The sequence below is a fragment of the Oratosquilla oratoria genome, chromosome 4 (assembly GCF_046742065.1).
Source record: "Oratosquilla oratoria isolate Oo_2021 chromosome 4, ASM4674206v1, whole genome shotgun sequence".
Classification (NCBI taxonomy): Eukaryota; Metazoa; Arthropoda; class Malacostraca; order Stomatopoda; family Squillidae; genus Oratosquilla; species Oratosquilla oratoria.
The window spans coordinates 41,171,948-41,191,161 of record NC_134780.1 but is presented as its reverse complement, the minus strand read 5'-3'; the positions used below and the strand labels follow the sequence as shown (position 1 = coordinate 41,191,161).

At 38.6% G+C, this 19,214-nt stretch overlaps 1 protein-coding gene across 4 annotated transcripts in view; it reads left to right on the top strand.

The window, feature by feature from the left end:
* The window catches only part of CalpC (calpain C), a 128,998-nt gene extending 110,206 nt beyond the window's left edge, over window positions 1–18,792 (top strand). For all 4 annotated transcript variants that reach the window (XM_076184072.1, XM_076184074.1, XM_076184071.1 and 1 more), the window contains 12 exons: window positions 683–938; window positions 5,900–6,072; window positions 6,752–6,924; window positions 7,130–7,224; window positions 8,372–8,485; window positions 9,152–9,270; window positions 9,558–9,730; window positions 10,598–10,656; window positions 11,978–12,125; window positions 12,668–12,784; window positions 15,537–15,595; window positions 16,168–18,792. In XM_076184072.1, the coding sequence (XP_076040187.1) occupies window positions 683–938; window positions 5,900–6,072; window positions 6,752–6,924; window positions 7,130–7,224; window positions 8,372–8,485; window positions 9,152–9,270; window positions 9,558–9,730; window positions 10,598–10,656; window positions 11,978–12,125; window positions 12,668–12,784; window positions 15,537–15,595; window positions 16,168–16,194 (1,513 nt within the window). In that variant the 3' untranslated portion in view covers window positions 16,195–18,792. The remainder of the gene's footprint in view (window positions 1–682; window positions 939–5,899; window positions 6,073–6,751; window positions 6,925–7,129; window positions 7,225–8,371; window positions 8,486–9,151; window positions 9,271–9,557; window positions 9,731–10,597; window positions 10,657–11,977; window positions 12,126–12,667; window positions 12,785–15,536; window positions 15,596–16,167) is intronic.
* The last annotated feature ends 422 nt before the right edge of the window (window positions 18,793–19,214 follow it).

The following is a 19,214-nucleotide window of genomic DNA, read 5'->3' as shown; positions in this document are numbered from 1 at the left end:
ATAACATCAGGTATAACAACCTGATCTAGCCTAACCTGACCTAACCTAACATAGCATAATATAGCATAACCTAACCTAACCTGGCCAGACCTAAACTAACCTAGCCTAACCTAACCCAACCTAACCTGATATAACATGGCATAACCTGCCCTAACCTAACCTAACCTAACCTGACCTAACTAAACGTAACCTAACATAAACTAATCTGACCTAACCTAATCTAACGTAACATAGCTAGACCTAGCGCATCTTTTTATATAATGTCAGAAATCGCCAATGTATGTGAGAACATCTATAATGCGTCAAAATATCGCGGTAGGGAGAAGGGGGGGGAACATAACGTCGTTCAAACTGCAATGGTGAGTAGAAAGGGACCCAAAGTATACAAAATCGAGGAATGTAAGGGATCCAATGGAAAGAAAAGGATTCGAAGTATACAAAGCACTGGGGAAGATTTTCCCACTTTAAGTTTCTACCCATTGGGACTTTTTATATAAAGTTAATAGGGACTAAGAAGAATGTAACAATAGGTATATGTATTTAGATTTTAAAGTGAAATAGAATTACATTATACGACCACACTTGCTTAACCTCAAACACATTTTTGTGTCTTTTTCCACGACCAGATCGCCTCTGCCTTAGTCACTGAGACATCTATTGATCAAAAACTCTCTTCCTGCAGACTCCACGGCTCCTACGAGGCACTCAAGTATGGGACTTCCTTGGACGGTCTTTCGGACTTCACCGGGGGCATCTCGGAGTCCATCAGCCTCAGGTCAGACCCGACGACCTGCGGAAGGCTCCTGTCCAAGCTTCTTGACCTGACCTCGATTGTCACAGCCACCGTGGTCAGTCCGAACCCGGGCAAGGCCAATGTCGAGAAGTTGGCCAATGGCATTGTTATGGCCATCAACTACCGGATCTATGCTGTGGAGAAGGTTTGTATGTGTGTGTGTGCAAAGGTTTTTGAATTCATGTAAGGTCAGCATGTGTGCTCTCTTCCGGGAGGGAAATAGCTGGCGATCACGAGTCCAACACGTGATCCAAAAGACCAAGGTGAATATACAGGCACGCACACGGCTCGACGGTACAGTGATAACACTCACGCGCGCGCGCATACACACACACACACACACACACACACACACACACACACACACACACACACACACGTGTTATACAGGATTGTATGTCTGTCACAAAGTATTGAAATTTTCATATGATGTTTGTTTATACATACATACATACATATATATATATATATATATATATATATATATATATATATATATATATATACTGTATATATGCAGAGTCCACTAGGAAAAGGAAAAACACACGGAGTCCGAGCGCTTTCGTGATATATTCACATTATCAAGGAGTACAGAAAGATGAGAAAAAATGGAGATACAGAGTATAAGTAGGACAAGAGAGACATTAACCCTCCTCTCCGAAGCCTGAAAGCTCAGGTTGGGTCAGCTATGATGTTACCTCGTTATTCACTCGAGTTCCAATTGATGACCTGCTTGAATTTCTAACGGAAGAATTACCACACCACAATCTTTCTTATGATACTAAAACCATTATTGACCTTATTGAGATGTGTAACAAAGACAGTAAATTTGAGTTTAATGGAAAATTGTATAAACAGAAATTTGGGATGGCGATGGGAAATCCCCTATCAGCCGTTCTGAGCAACATCTACATGGAATTTTTTGAGACCAAGCTTTTAGCAAACATACTTCCCAAGAAGGTCAAATGGTTTCGGTATGTCGACGACATTCTCTGTATTTGGCCTAACAATGAAAATGTTGATACCTTTGTTACTAAATTAAATCAATTGGTCCCTTCTATAAAATTCACTATAGAAATTGAAAAAGACTCATGCATTTCTTTCTTAGATTGTAACATTCACAGATGCAATAAGAAATTTAGATATAGTATTCACCGAAAACCAACCAATGTCAACGCGTACATACATTACTATTCAGCCCACCATAATAGAATTAAACAGTCAGCATTTTCTTCCATGTTCCTTCGTGGCCTGCGCATCTGCAGCCCAGAATTTGTGGATGACGAAATAAACAAAATTTATGACATCGGAACACAGTTGAGATATCCCAAATTCTTTTTGGACAAATGTTTCAAAAAAGCAAAAAGGACATTTTACAAAGGGGAACCAAAACAAAAGTTTGAGAAAAAGAATTTACTTGTACTTCCTTTTAATGAAAATCTTATAGAGATTCCTAATATTCTTAAAAATTTCAATGTAAATGTAGCCTTCAAGAACAACACAACTCTAAAAAATCTTCTCATAAAGAATTCCCCTGACAATTCTACAGGCTGTGTATATAAAATACCTTGTAGTAAATGTGACAAATATTATGTAGGTCAAACAGGAAAAGAATTAGAGGTTAGGATTAAACAGCATAAAAATAGCATAAAAAAGGGCCAACAATCTAGTGCACTTTTTAAACATGTTTGTGGACTGGAAAAATGCTTCAAAAATTATACAATGTAAGAATATAACAGAAAGAAATATCATAGAGTCAGGAATTATTAAATGCAATTATGACCAACTCATTAATAATAGTTTAGGATTATATAAATTAGATCCATATATTGTCAGTAATATAAATAGTATATATTTTAAAAGTTAATGTAATAATGATATGTTTCCACGACCTCACCGAGTGACCCAACCTGAGCTTTCAGGCTTCGGAGAGGAGGGTAAATGTCTCTCTTGTCCTACTTATACTCTGTATCTCCATTTTTTGTTCTCATCTTTCTGTACTCCTTGATAATGTGAATATATCACGAAAGCGCTCGGACTCCGTGTGTTTTTCCTTTTCCTAGTGGACTCTGCATATTTGTGATTCGCGTGTGACTTGTGAAATTTGTGCATATATATATATATATATATATATATATATATATATATATACATACATACATATATATATATATATATATATATATATAATATATCGGAAGTCTTGTGACCATGCAATTGTTTTGGTCAGACGAGGAGTGAGACATTGAGGTGTTGAAAAAACAATTTATCATAGTTTTTTATTTATAATAATCATTCATTTATTTGTTTTATTTTATTTATTCACGTTTTATTTATTTACTCATTTACTTATCTACTTATTTATTCTTTATTTGCTTGTTTATTTATTAGGTCAGGTGGCACGTTGTTCTCTGTGGAAATGGTAATATGGATTATCACGTGACCAAACTCTAACATGGAATTTGTGGATAAATTCTATTGTCTGATTTCAAGAATTGCATAAGAATATATATATTCCTTGTGATGTAACTCCTTAGTAAATAAGTATATAGATAAAGAAATAGAGAAATAAATCAAATAGATAAGTGAATGTAGATTAGATAAATCAGTAAATGAAAGATTAAACAAACAAGGAAATGAATAAAGATAGATAAAGAGATAAGTAAGCACTGAAATAAAACTGGTTAGTTTGGCCGTTTTTCAACGTTTTGTCGTCATCGTTTTGGTCACGTGACCAGAGGAGGGATAGAGAGAGAGAGAGAGAGAGAGGAAACCGCGGCCTGGGTGTAGCAGCCAATGATCCACGAAAAGTTTTCATATATCCCTGTAAGTGAAATAATAATGATAATAATAGTAATGGTAATGATAGATTTATAAATATATGAATAATCAAATAAAACGAATAAATATATAGGAACAAATATATACAAAATAAACGAATAAATAAATAAATTAGTAAAAAAAAAATAAGTAAAAAAAAAAGAAGAAAAAAAGTCCCCTTAAGCGAAAATGCACTAAGGATAATTTTAAGAACAAACGTTCAAAAAACGCATTCTATACGGAAACGTTTCGCAACGTTTTTCTTCACCGACGCGGTCACACTATTCTTTCCTAACGGGTCCGTTCCCCTGACTTCGGAGACCCACATGAAGAACACGAAACATTCTGGAGGACGACCCAAGCCCTGAGTACGACCTTGAAGACAATTTCAGCGAAACGAAACCGTTGAAAAAGCCCATCAGTGCATGGCGTCACACTTCAGAGCATGACGTCATACTTCAGAGCATGACGTCACACTTCAGAGCATGACGTCACATTTCAGAGCATGACGTTACACTTCAGAGCATGTCACACTTCAGAGCATGACGCCACACTTCAGAGTATGACGTCACGATTCAGAGTTTAACGTCACACTTCAAAGCATGACGTCACACTTCAGAGAATGAGGTCACCCTTCAGCGGCTTTAAGGACATAGGTTGTCCTCCGGAGTGCAATTGCTCCTTCAGGTCACGTGATCACGTCACTCACGGCCCCAGAACGACCTGTCGTCAAACGATTTTTTTTAATATTTCATTACTGTATTTTATTATTTCATTATTTTATTTTATATTTTATGAAATATTTATTTGTTATATATTATCATATTTTATCGTGTTTTGTTATATGATATTCTATTGACTATTAGTCATTATCATATTTTGTTATCATATTATATTTTATTAACTATTTATTTGTTGTCTATTATCATATTTTATTATATTTTGTTATATATTTTATTAACTATTTATTATCATATTTTATTATATTTTGTTATTATATGATATTTTGTTAACTGTTTATCATTATTTTCATTATATTTTGTTATATGATATTTTGTTAACTACTTATTATTCGTTGTTATATTCATTATATTTTTATCATGTTACATTTTTGTTAAATATTTATTAACGATGTATTGTTATGCATCTATTAAATCATGGAATCCTCATACCCATCTCCCCACTCCCCACCCACACCTCCTCCGTACTTGTAACACTATAAATATATATATATATATATATATATATATATATATATATATATAATTTTTTTTTTTTTTTTTTTTTTTTAATAAGCAGTAGTCAACAATCCTAAAAGGAGGCTGCGTGACTCGGATCCGTAGGTGTCACCGAAGTGTATTGACTGCCAAGTACATATACAGTCATTACCCCTTCCCTATACGGCCTTGGCAACTGACACTCCCATTGGATAGAAGCGCTTGTGAACTCCTGTCCATTAGACCGTTCCCATCCTCCTCTTCCTCCTCCTCCTCTACTTCCTCGTCCTTTTCTTCCTCCTCCTCCTTCTCTTCCACCTACTCCTCCTCCGCTACTTCCTCGTCCTTTTCTTCCTCCTCCTCCTCTTCCACCTACTTCTCCTCCTCCTCTTCCTCTTCCACCTACTACTCCTCCTCTTCCTCTTCCACCTACTACTCCTCCTCCTCTTCCTCCTCCTCCTCTTCCACCTACTCCTCCTCCTCTACCTCCTCATCCTTTTCTTCCTCCTCCTCCTCCTCCTCCTCCTCCTCCTCTTCCACCTACTCCTCCTCCTCCTCCTCCTCCTCTTCCACCTACTACTCCTACACCTACTCCTCCTCCTCCTCTTCCACCTACTACTACTACTCCTCCTCCACCTACTACTACTCCTCTTCCTCCTACTACTGCTCCTTTTCCTCCACCTACTACCCCTCTTCCTCCTCCTCCTCCACCTCCTCTTCCACCTACTACTCCTCCTCCTCTTCCTCCTCCTCCTCTTCCACCTACTCCTCCTCCTCTACCTCCTCATCCTTTTCTTCCTCCTCCCCCTCTTCCTCCTCCTCCCCCTCCTCGTCCTCGCCATCTTTGTTCCCGATCTCCGTCCCCATCGCCACGTTTATTCCCCTTCTCTCCTCTCCCTCCCTATCTCCTCCGTTCCCACCGCCATCTTCGTTCCCGGCACTTCGACCTCCATCTACTACTACTACTACTACTACTACTACTACTACTACTACTACTACTACTACTACTACTACTACTACTACTACTACTACTACTACTACTACTACTACAGGAACCCTCTCCTTGCAGGTGGAGACCTACGGAGGGGAGGACGTGAGTCTGGTGAGGCTCCGGTCGCCCCTGGGCACCAGCTCGGAGTACCTCGGGGCGTGGGCGGGCAGGAACTCCTCCGAGTGGGACGATGTCCCGCCCCTCGAGAAGGAACGCATCAACTACAAACACTTGGTCGACGGCGAATTCTGGTGAGTCTCTCTCTCTCTCTCTCTCTCTCTCTCTCTCTCTCTCTCTCTCTCTCTCTCTCTCTCTCTCTCTCTCTCTCTCTCTCTCTCTCTCTTTCTCTTTCTCTCTCTGACGCACTCATATGCACACACACACACACACACACACACACACACACACACACACACACACACCTTGTGGGTTAGTGGTTAGAGTTCCCGGCTACCACTACGGCGGTCCGGGTTTAAATCCCGCCCAGGGCTGAAATGATTTTAGTATCGTTGCACTCCGAGTTATTACTTCATTTCTCGTGGGCGGGGAGTTGGGTGTGTGTGTGTGTGTGCGTGTAAAGTCACAGCATTACCCACAGATCGGTCATATATGAGCTCTGAGCTCTCTTCCGGGAGGGAAATAGCTGTTAATCACGAGTCCAACACGTGATCCAAGACCATGGTGAATCACATATACACACAAGAACTCGCCTCGTCCTCATACATCACCTCCTCTTCCTCCTCCTCCTCCTCCTCCTCCTCCTCTTCCTCCTTCCTCCTCCTCCTCCTCCTCCTCCTCCTCTTCCTCTTCCTCCTCCTTCTCTTTCTTCTCTTCTTCCTCCTATTCCTCTTACTCCTCCTCATCTTTCTCCTCCTCCTCCTCTGCGCCCTCGCCCTCGTGCTAACACAGGTTCTTCTCCCGACGCCGCAGGATGTTGTACAGCGACTTCGTGCGAACTTTCAGCCACCTAGAGGTGATCCACCTCGACGGGGAGACGTCCAAGGACGAGCCCTCCCTCCGCCACAAGACCCCCTGGACCTCGAGGGTGTACCAGGGCGCCTGGCAGAAGGGCGTCACGGCAGGCGGCTGCAGGAACAACCCAGGTGAGTTCGGGGAAGATCTTTCTTCCGAAGTAGGAAGTGGGGTCTGGTTTTTTTTTTTTTTTTTTCTTTCTTTCTTTCTTTCTTTTTTCTTTATAGTATTCGTCATTTATCATCTGTTCTTCTAACATTGGAGATATACCGATGGGTTCCTGTGTTTATATAGATTTTTTGTGTTTTTATTTATTTATTATTTCAAATGTTGCAGACACCTTCCACATCAACCCACAGCTACAGTTAATCCTCAGTGACATGGAGGAGGTAATCATCTCGCTAAACCAACACAGCGTCATGGAGCCCAAGGTGAGTCCCCCTCCTCCTCCTCCTCCTCCTCCTCCTCCTCCTCCTTCTCCGAGGATGAAGAGGAGGGTGAGGAGGAGGAAGGGGAATGAGGAGGAGACTTTGAGGGAACGGGAGCAGAGAGAGATAAAGCATAAAGGGCAGTTGGAGAAGAAAATGAGGAAATGGGGAGGAGGAGAAGGAATTTGAAAGAGGAGCAGAAGAAGAGGAGAATTTGAGGGAATGGGAACAGAGAGAGGGAGAAAGAGAGAGAGAGAGAGAGAAGGGGAATTGGAAAACAGAAGAATGAGGGAGAGAAGGAGGAGGAGAAGGAGGAGAGTTGAGGGAACGGGAACAAAGAGAGAGAGAGAGAGAGAGAGGGGAATTGGAAAATAAAAGAATGAGGGACAGAAGGAGGAGGAGAAGGAAAGTTACGGGAACAGAGAGAGAGAGAGAGAGAACAAAAGAGACAGTTGGGGAAGAAGAGGAAGACGAGTAGAAGGGGCAAGAGGAACTGGGGAAAGGACAGATAGAGGAAGAGGAAATGGAGAGGAGGAAGAGGAGGAGGAGGAGGAAGGGCCTGACTTCCGAGTCTTGACAACGGCCACAAAACCTCAAACGTTAACACATTTTCGTCAACAACAACATTTGCAACGTTTACACATTTTGATGATGCACATTACTTCAACCCCTAACGTTCACACTTATCATCTTGTTATTTGTTTATTTGTGTTAAAATTTACGGGAACTATTTTTTACAAAACGCACAAGAAATAGGCCAACGTTTTTGATGAGAAGTCTTTAACGTTCATGGTTTTGTAGTTGTCGCTTTGAAGACGCCTTAAGTTCGAAGCGAAGGCGTTTGTGTTCGAGCTTCAGTTGTGTGTCACTTAACCCATTGAACTCCGATGACAAGATTCTTTGTCATTTGGTCAAATAAAACAAAAAATCATAAAACACCAAAATGTTTGATCAAACACCAGAAAAATATGACGTCAGTCCTCGCTTCGCTCGCGAGCGCAGCGAGGACTGACGTCATATTTTTCTGGTGTTTGATCAAACATTTTGGTTTTTTATGGTTTTTTGTTTTATTTGGGCAAATGACAAAGAGTCTTGTCATCGGAGTTTAATGGGTTAAACTAACTGAGTTCTTCTTCTTCTTCTTCTTCAGGTCATCGGCTTCACGTCGTACCCGCTGCCCAAGAACGGGACAGAGTCTTTGGGGAAGTCGTACTTCAAGCGACACAAATCCTTGGTCAACTCGCAGTACACCAACAGCAGACAGGTGAGGAGGAGGAGGAGGAGGAGGAGGAGTAGGGAAGAAAGGGGAGGAGGAGGAGAAGGGGGAGGGGGAGAAGGTAGAGAAGGGGGAGGAAGGGAAAGAGAAGTTGACTGAACGGTAGTATAGAGAGAGAGCTGAAAGGACAATTGAAGAAGGAGAGCAGAAGGGACAGTTGAAGAAGAGAAGGAAAAGGAGGAGGAGGAGGAGATTGAGGAGGAGATGAAGTGGCAGAAGGAACTGGAAAAGTAACAGACGGAGGAGAAGAAATGAAGGGGAAGGAGGAGAAGGAAGAGGAAGAGAAGGAGGAGGAGAGGAAAGAAGAGAGAGAGAAGGAGGAGGAGGAGGAAAAGGAAGGGGAAGAGAAGTTGAGAGAACGGGAACAGAAGCAGAGAGAAAGCAGAAGGGGCAATTGGAGGAAAGTAGGAGGAGGAGGAGGAGAAGAAGAGACAGAAGGAACTAAATAAAGGACAAACGGAGGTGGAGGACGAGTAAAGCCTCGACCTTCGATCGTAAAGACAGCAACGACCAAAAGTTCTGTTTGTCCCCTCCATAAATCTCATTCCTTGACCACATCCACAACTCCACCTCTTCAGAGCGATCCTGTCCCTCTCCAAGGACAGAACCGCTGGTTACGGTCCCTTGTGAGCAGCTGGTCCTCTCTTCCTGCAGGTGAGCGAGCGCGTGCAGCTGGAGCAGGGGGGCTACGTTCTTCTGCCCACAACCTTCGAACCGGCCAAGGAGTCGGCCTTCACACTTCGAGTCTTTTCGTGCAAACCTCTCAAACTCAAGTGAGTGTCTTCGAACTTTCCTCTGCATGTGTTGGTTGGTGTGGGTGTGGATGTGTGTGTGTGCGCGTGGTCTTGAATCGCGTGCTGGGATCGTGGTCGACAGTTATTATCTTGCCGAATGAGAGCTCAGAGGTCATGTATATAGCCCGGTGTATGGGTATTGTTGTGTCCTCACACACACACACACATATCAGCAAGTCGGATATGTATGTCTGTGTGTACGTATGCATGTGATACAAAACAAAATCTGTTCCCGCCACTGATCTGGTGACCTTCCATCTTTGCAGGCTTGTGGACAGTCTGCCCAGCCTGGTCAAACCGGCCCTGCTAAAGGCGAGGGGCTCCGTCGACGGCAAGAGCCTGCAGCAGTACGAAGCCGTCTTCCTGCAGGTCGCCGACGAACATCGAACCGTCAACGCCTTCGAACTCCACGAACTCCTCGAGGCCTGCTTGCCCAACGGTGAGTCAGCCTCGGAGACCCACAGCCCCACAGTGTCCGGCAACGGTCCTCAGGCCCTCTTCCCGCATATCTCTCTGGGTAGAAATGATGGTTTAGTAGATGTGATATGTTACTAGTGCGGGGCTCTTTCTGTGTCATCGGTTGAAAAAGGTCAGGGAAAAGAGAGCAGTCGCCGGTTGTCAGGTCTCCATGTGTGAGAAAGTGTAAGGAATATATATATAAATATATATATATATATATATATATATATATATATATGTGATATATATATATATGAGACTGGGCTTAACTTGATGGAAGGGTTTCCCCCTCTCCCGTCGTAAAGGAAATTTTAACAAACTTTTGAGATAGAGAGATCCTGTGGAGACCGAATGCCAGCCCCTCAGGGTCCCACCGGTGAGTCGGCGCGGGGTGGGGTGGGGGGGAGGGGGAGGTGTGCATCAAGGTTTTTCCGGGAGAGCGGATGGTTGGATGGATGGATTAACTGATTATGTATTATGTATCATTGATTTATTATTTGTTATACATTATCTATAATTTATTATTATTTATTATTAATTAATTGTTATCTATTTTTTGTTATTCACTCATTATATATTTATGGTGAATTATATCATATATAACTTATTTATTGTTTGTTATTATCATCTATGACTTATGATCATTTATTAATAACCAGTTATTTATCTATTGTTGTTTTTCATAATATATTTATCATAGATTGTTTATGATGTACTTATTACTTATCATTTATTCATAATTTACTCTTCATTATTTGTTATTAATTCTTTGTATATGTTTACCTAAACATTCAATATTTTATTTATTCATTTTATTTGTTTATTCATTTATTTATTTATTTTACAGATTACATTAAGAGCTGTGCGAGCCTGGACATCTGCCGGCAGATCATTTTGGCGTTGGACGTATCCTTTTATTTAAAAAAAATACACACACACACACACGCACGCATGCACCAAGTTGGAGTTATATGAATTTGTTGTAAGGTGTAATTAGGGGGTAAGAGACAGGACCTCACGAGCATTGCCCCTCTCCTGTGTACTACAATTAAGTAAATTCAATTAATTGCATACATACACACACACTCATCCACTCATTTCCAAATACAAACACACACGCGCGCGCGCGCTCGCGGCCATACGTCAATTAAATATGTCATAATTTGCCTAATATTTTTTGTGCAAGGCTGCTATAAAGACCCACTATTTGGGATCAAGTTTAGCAAAGTCATATTTTGATTTACAATAAACTTTGTGGAAGATTACTAAATTGGTCGACTCTAGGCCAGCGTTGACCAAAAGTTATATTTTGTCCTAAAAAGAATCAAGTAAAAGTCAGAGGCTGTTGCCGGTTACCTGAAGGTCGTGGGTCTTATGAATTATACACGCACACACACACACACACACACACACACATATATATATATATATATATATATATATAGAGAGAGAGAGAGAGAGAGAGAGAGAGAGAGAGAGAGATCAAATGACAGATGAGAGATTTTGGGTGGTGGAAGTAAAACGAAGATGCTCTTGGAATAGATTATGCTCTTACGTTACGACCACTTTGGTCTTCTTCAGAGAGTTGTCTACAGAAGGTTTTACATGTCACACTTTTATATCACTCCTGAGGGGCCTCTCGGTCAGGTCACAGCGTCCGGGCGGTGAGCATTTGTCCGGTGTCTCAGCGAGTCTAGTATAAGGACACTTGCCACCTTCTATAAGCAGATAAATTCCTCTCTTTCATATATAAACGTCAAAGAAAACACTATTGGAAGAGAGGGATTTATCTGCTTATCGAAGGTGGCAAGTGTCCTTATACTAGACTCGCTGAGACACCGGACAAATGCTCACCGCACGGACGCTGTGACCTGAGCGAGAGGCCCCTCAGGAGTGATATAAAAGTGTGACATGAACTCTCCGAAGAAGACCAAAGTGGTCGTAACGTAAGAGTATAATCTATTCCGAGAGTATCTTCCTTTTACTTCCACCATCCAAAATCTCTCATACATATATATATATATATATATATATATATATATATATATATATATATATATATATATATATATATATATATATATATATATATATGAGTATGGTGTGTATGCATGTATGTATGTATATATATATATATATATATTTATCTATTTATATATTTATTTATTTGCTTATTTTACTTGTATTTTTTTCTTGCACTTGTTCTTCCTTAACCTTTGTTGAACAGTCGACGAGCAAGGGCCGCCTCCGGTTCTCCGACTTCAAGGACCTGATGGTCAGCCTCAAGTTCTGGCAGAATGCCTTCAAGAGCCACACGAAGGAGAGAACGGGCATTCTCAAGGCCGAGAGGCTGCGCGACGCCCTCCTCGATGTGGGTGAGTCTGACAGTCCTGCAACGGCTCCTTCTGCCATGGCGTTAGTTCGAACCATCCCAAATATCTATTTATTCTTTTATTTTATTATTATTATCATTATTTTATTTATTTATTCATTTATTTATTTATTTAATATGTTTAGGACAACGTAAATGTTTTTTACCTCCTTGTATTATGTATCAAATTACCCGTTTGTTTATAAGTATCTATTCACTTATTTGTTTGAGTATATACTATTTCTAAATATATACCATTTTTTTTAATATTTTGTTTATGATGTTGACTTCGAAATTTCTTTATCTGTTTTTGTGTTTACTTATTTCTAAATATTTATTTGCAAGTATTTATTAATCTATTTACATTTATCCACTTATTTTTAAACATTTATCAATCAATTTGTCTAGCTATATGTTAATACTAATTTATCTATATCTATTGATCTATTTCTAAATATTTATTCATCCATTCATTTAGTCATACTTTTTTTTTCTCTTTTTTTTTATGAATAACAACTGAGTTGCTGTGGGTTGTTCCCTTTCCAGGTTTCCAGCTGAACACCGAGGTTGTGGCGACGCTGGTCTTGCGCTACATGCGCAAGGACGGGACACTCCGCTTCGGCGACTTCGTGGCCGCCGTCCTGCACCTCTCCGTGGCCTTCAGTAAGTCCCGCGTCGATCACCCCTCCTACAGGAGGGGAACTAAACGAACTTTCTAAAAGAAATAAATAAATGTTAAATATCAATGATCATGATGATGATAGTAATAATAATGTCTATAGAAATAATAATAGTAATGATAATAATAATGATGATAATAATAGTAGTAATAATAATAACAAAAACAACAACAACAATGATTGTCACGACTCACGTATGGGTCAGGCTACTCACGACACAAAAAAAAAAAAAATGAAATTAAGGCCGTGCGCAGTTCGTACGAATGACAGAGTTCAGGCCAGAAAATTAAACTCTTCGTTAAAATTAAATATCCTTACACTAACAAAAATAACATAACACATACAGCTTAAATAAACATAGAATAATAATAATAGCATATTACATATGGCAAGAAAGAATCTTATTATATTACGAAGTAATTATTGAGGGTATTTACGTTTGCAACACGTATGATCAGGTGGGCGAAACGAAGTCTTGATTATTGTGTGGACGAGTCTTGATATCGGTTGCTGAGGTCGCACCAACGGTCTCGGAGGGACAAATAGGTAGCTTAAGGTGAACAATAACTTCTGGTAGGGGCAGCTGCTGGTAGTTTATTCTGGTAAGTGAAGCTTCTGGTAGTCAGGAACAAGATAGTGGATAATGTTTCTTAAATAGAGAAAATAACAGGGAGCAATCTGGAGAGTGTCCGATACATACGCGAAAGCTTTACACTTTGAAGACGGGCCGTTGTTGTGGTCCAAAGGACTTGTTAAGCGGAGTTATAATCGACGAATGTAGAAGAAATTCTACGTAAATTCAGAGGGGCCCTGGGTTTCAGCTTCTTTTCTTGTCTTATTTTTTTTTTCTGTAGTCCCTCTTAGCAGTCTCTCTGCTTCTCTCCTCTATTGACTCTGGGTCGTTCTCTGCATCTCCCTTTATATACCCCATGAATGGGAGTCGACGTTTCAAAACGGCGAATATCCGTTAAGCGGTACTTTAAATATATTCAGCCAATGGGAAAGCAGAGTGAGCTTTACCCGCCAAATGAGGATACGTTTCTCGCTTGGCGTTACCTGTGATAATATGTAATGGGCGCGCTCCAACAGGCTGGTATTGCGCAATGCTTAAACATGTCAAGTATATACATACACACACACACACACACACACACATACATATATATATATGTATATAATACAAAATTATAATATACATTCTCGCAAGGCGTGCCTTAAAATTACGAACAGGAGACTTTATTTACATAAGGGCGTGGCACAGTGCAACCACAGGATTCTACTTACGTTAAGGTGACAATGATAACAATAATGATAATAATAACAATAATGATGACGATAGTAATAATAATGATAACACTTATAATATTTTTTTAATCAAAATAGGGTTGTTCCACGTTGATGCTTTCCCTTTTCTTCTTTCTTTTTCCCCTTTTGTTTTCTTCCCTTTTTTCTTTTTTTTTTCTTTTTCTTTTTCCTTTCTTTTTTCTCCTTTGTCTTTTTTCTTTATTTTTCTTTTTTCTTTTTCTTTTTTCTCCTTTGTCTTTTTTCTTTCTTTTTCTCTTCTTTTTCTCTTCCTTTAACTTCATTTTTTTTCCTTCTTTCTTCTTTTTTTTCCTCTTTTTCATCTTTCTTTTCTTCATTCTTTTCTTTTTTCTTTTTTTATGCCTTCGAGGATTAAAAAGTGTAATGAGAAATGAGAATGTAATGAGAAATAGACATTCGGGAATAGATGCTAAGGGAAGATTGTATGAAGGAGTGATTGTGCCGACAGCACTGTACGGGGCAGAAACTGTTTAGATGTGTTTGAGATGAAATGTTAGAGTGAGAAACGAGATGAGGAGGAGAACGTGGGTGGAAAAGGAGTTGGAAGACAGGGTTGATGAAAGAGTATTGGGATGGTTTGGACACATGGAAAAAATGAGTGAAGAAAGATTGGTAAAAAAAACGTGTGGAAGGCAGAAGGCAGAGGTGGAGGGAGTGAACATGAGGGGGCGACCAAGGATGAGATGGATGGGGTAAAAGGGGCATTGGGAAAGAGGGGAATGTCTGTTGAGGAAGGAAGGGAGAAGACAGAAGATTGGGGTGAGTGGAGAATGGTTGTGTATGGATGATGCTGTGATGCATGGAAAGGAGTGGGGGAGGGGGGAAGGAGTATGTGTGAATGATATTTTGACGCAGCCTAGAGGGATTTCTCCCCGTCTTCTCTTTTTTCTGCATGAAGGGGACGGAGAGGGGGGGTCTCCGATTAAAGGAAGCGGCTTTGCTGTAGGTGTGTTGTGTCTTGCTGCATTGCTTCTGACCCAGGGCAGTGGGCGAGATGCAGGGATGACCCGTTATCTAGGAGGAGCCCAGAAAAGAAAGAGGGAGGAAGTGGTGAATGGGAGTGGAGTGTGTGGGGATGAAATGGGTGGGAGTGGATTTATGCCTTTGACTTTGGCTACCTCCCTTGTAAGGGAGAAAAATACCATTGGTATGTGTCTACTTTCTGTGTATTTTCTTTTCTTCTTCTTCTTCTTCTTCTTCTTCTTCTTCTTCTTCTTCTTCTTCTTCTTCTTCTTCTTCTTCTTCTTCTTCTTCTTCTTCTTCTTCTTCTTCTTCTTCTTCTTCTTCTTCTTCCTTTTCTTCTTTCCTTTTCATCTTTGTTTTTCTTCTTCCTTTGTCTTCTTTCTTTTTTCTTGTTTTTTTTCTTTATTATCACAAAAACTCTTTTAATGCATTTGTGTTTCGTCCTACAGATCAGTTCGAGAGGAAGGACCCGCTGAAGAATGGTATAGTCAAGTTCACCTTAAACGAGGTACGTGGCAGCGAACACACTTGCTATAGTTATATTAGTTATAGTTGTAGTTTATCATATTTATATAGAGTTAGAACTATAGTTAGGTACACACTCACTATATAGTTTCTTATAGTTATATAGCTAGATTTAGAACTATAGTTAGGTACACACTTGCTATAGTTATATATATATATATATATATATATATATATATATATATAATATATATATATATATATATATATATATATATGTATATATATATATATATATATATATATATATATATATATATATACATATATATATATATATATATATATATATATATATATATATATATATATATATATATATGTGTGTGTGTGTGTGTGTGTGTGTGTGTGTGTGTGTGTGTGTGTGTGTGTGTATTCACTTGGTCTTTGGATCACGTGTTGGACTCGTGATCGACAGCTATTTCCCTCCTGGAAGAGAGCTCAGAGCTCGTGTGTGTGTGTGTGTGTGTATTTTTTTGGGGGGGAGAGGGCTAATGTCTGGAGGGTGATTTAGTAGAGAGGCTCTTAACATCTCTTCTTCCTCTTCCCTCACAGTGGCTCCAGTCTTCGCTCATGTGCTGAGGGAAGCCGCTCAGCGCTTCAGTCATCGCCTGACGTTCTTCGCTAGAACGTCGTCGTTCATCCCTCACCTCACGTTCTCGACATTCATACATTCCTCATCACCACCTCACCCTGTCCCTCACTGTACAAAGTAATGATTAATTTCACTGTCTTGGTACTGAATATATGTTTTCATTTAAGTATGTGACGAGTATATACCTGTTTTTGGCACGTCAAGTGCTTATATATAGTCTACAGTCGTTTTTTAACTTTTTTGTCGGAGTTTATTGAGCGATTTTTGTATATTAAAATATTAGGACAATTGAACAGATCAACGATAGATATAAATGTAGAAATTATGTACAAGTCTTCTTATGTGGACTTAATCGAGTAGGAGAGTTAGAATTATTATTCTCCTTTACGGTAGAATATCGTATCGTATGCAAAAATATTCGTCTTTCACCTTAAATCAGGGAGTCGACATTTTTTTCGTGTTCCAAAAATATCAAACATATCTCGCATCCTCAAATTGGATTTTTCAATATAAAAAGAAAGTAAAATTCGAATCCGTCATGAGTCATTTTTCATGTCGATTAGAAATATATTGTAAAACTCGGTTCAAGGTCCGAAAATGCTACATTGGCAACGCACCTAAAAACTACACATCGTCAACAAATTGAGATTTAATTTCTTCAATTGCTGACACCACGCCTAGTATATATTTCTAAGTGTTTCGTCAACAATGAACACCCAGTTGGTGTTGAATTGCAGTCGAGTAATGTCATAACCCCTCCCCAGCGTTTGTTTTGAAACGATACATTTTTAAGGCGCTGATAAATGAATTGCCGATTGCTCAATTTTCGGTAGCTAAGTTTTTCTGTAATTATTTCGTACATTTTTATATGTTGATAATTCCCTTGCGTATTTGAATTAATTATTATCTGCACTTCATCCTAGTACGTTAGTGAGGCATCGTACATTTGATCAAATCCCGCCCGTCTTTCTCAGTTATCATACAAACAGACCGTCGACAATTATACATTCATTCGATGCATCTACCTTGTAAAGCCAATATGGAGCATATATCGAATTATACATATTTTAATATATTGAGAAAGATAGGTACTGTACATAGATTTTTCTAACAGATTTGGATATATGTTGCTACTGAGCTGACGCGGTTTTAGGGGAAAGCTCGGGGAGAGAGTAAGATTTTTTATCATATATTTTATCGACATTAGTCGTTCTTGTAATATATTGCTTTAAAAGGAATATATGTATCCAGTAAATAATTTACATTCTGATTTTATAAGTAATGTTAAAGTCAGATTTCACAGAAAATGTATTTAGATAATTGTTCACACATAGCATTTCTCTACGGCGCGCTCATTCGTTCACACAATCGATTACACACCATACACACTTTTGAAAGAGGTTACCAATCGGTAACGGAAATTTATTTTGGAAAGTAAATATACACGCCAAAGTCGTATCCAAGATATGAACCTAGTTTTGCAAGCCTTTTGACTCCAGTGCATCCACAAATAAACAAATGAATAGATGTATAGAATCAAAATTTGTGTTGTTCATGGTCATTTTAATCCATTATTTCTGGATTTATAAAAAAATGTGTTACAGGAATTTCACCTTAAAGGTTAACACTTTAAGAACGAAAATGCCTTGCAATCAATTTTATTTTTTTCGTAATTACTACAATAGGGTCCAATGAGAAGTAGGCTATTGCCACTTTGATGCACTACAGTGGCTGGTGTACTACAGTTGTCTGATGAATGACGTCTAGGTCTCATCAGGCTTGTTTGCACAACATTTTCTTCAAAATAAAGAAATGTGCTTACTACAGTTTAGCAAAAGACTCCAGCCACTATAATACTTAGAAGCAAAACTAGTTGTACGTATCCTCGTAAAACGTTTTTATACAAAATAAATAGCGGGAATTTCTAGACTGCAAAGTGTAAGACGGCATCAAAAGAAAAGAAGAGATATGAGCAAGAAGCATAATGGCTATACACTAGAAGTGCAATAAAAATGGATACAGTCCATGAACCTCCCTTAATCTAGTTGGTTTATCTAGAATTCTAGATGGTGCTTACTTATTGATACCTTAGGGAACTGGAAAGAAATTCATAGTGTCCCGTTTTTTCTTCTTACTCGAATTACTATGTGCCGCCATTTTTGTCGCCTGATCGACGACAGATGGAAATATAACAATTTCCAAATTGAAATAACCAAACACTCGCGCCAGAGAGCAGGTGCAATAAACACACAAATCTATATTAATCTAAGTGCAAAAAAACACAGATCTATACTAGTATCGCAAGTGCAAAAATAAATGAAACACAATTGTACGTAAATATTATAGAAATGCCAACACACTACAGTCTGCTCTATTTTATATGTTTTTCTAATATTTTATGTTGTAAAGTTTATGTGAAAAGTATTTAAGAACCAAAACTGTTATGTATGTTTACATACATTATATGTATAAGATTAGAATCTAACCTCCACTCAAAGAAAAACGTTGATAATTTTGAAATTCCATCATTTCTCCTTTGCCTTCTCTATGACTCCACATCTTCGGTGCAATATATATATATATATATATATATATATATATATATATATATATATGTATATGTATATATTATATTATATATGTATATATTATATATATATATGTATATATTATATATATATATGTATATATTATATATATGTGTATATATTATATATATATGTATATATATATATATGTATATATATTATATATATATGTATATATATATATATATATATATATTATATGTTTTATGTATGTCACTTTGCAGAATATAGTTAAATCTACAAATAAAAATTCATATATATGATTATACATATATATATATATATATATATATATATATATATATATAAAGTGAGAGTGAATGAGATAAGAATATGTACATATATAAAAACAAGTTTCATGTGTCTGCGTGTGTATAGACATAGCTACGTTGTATACATGAAATTAATAAAGATTTTAT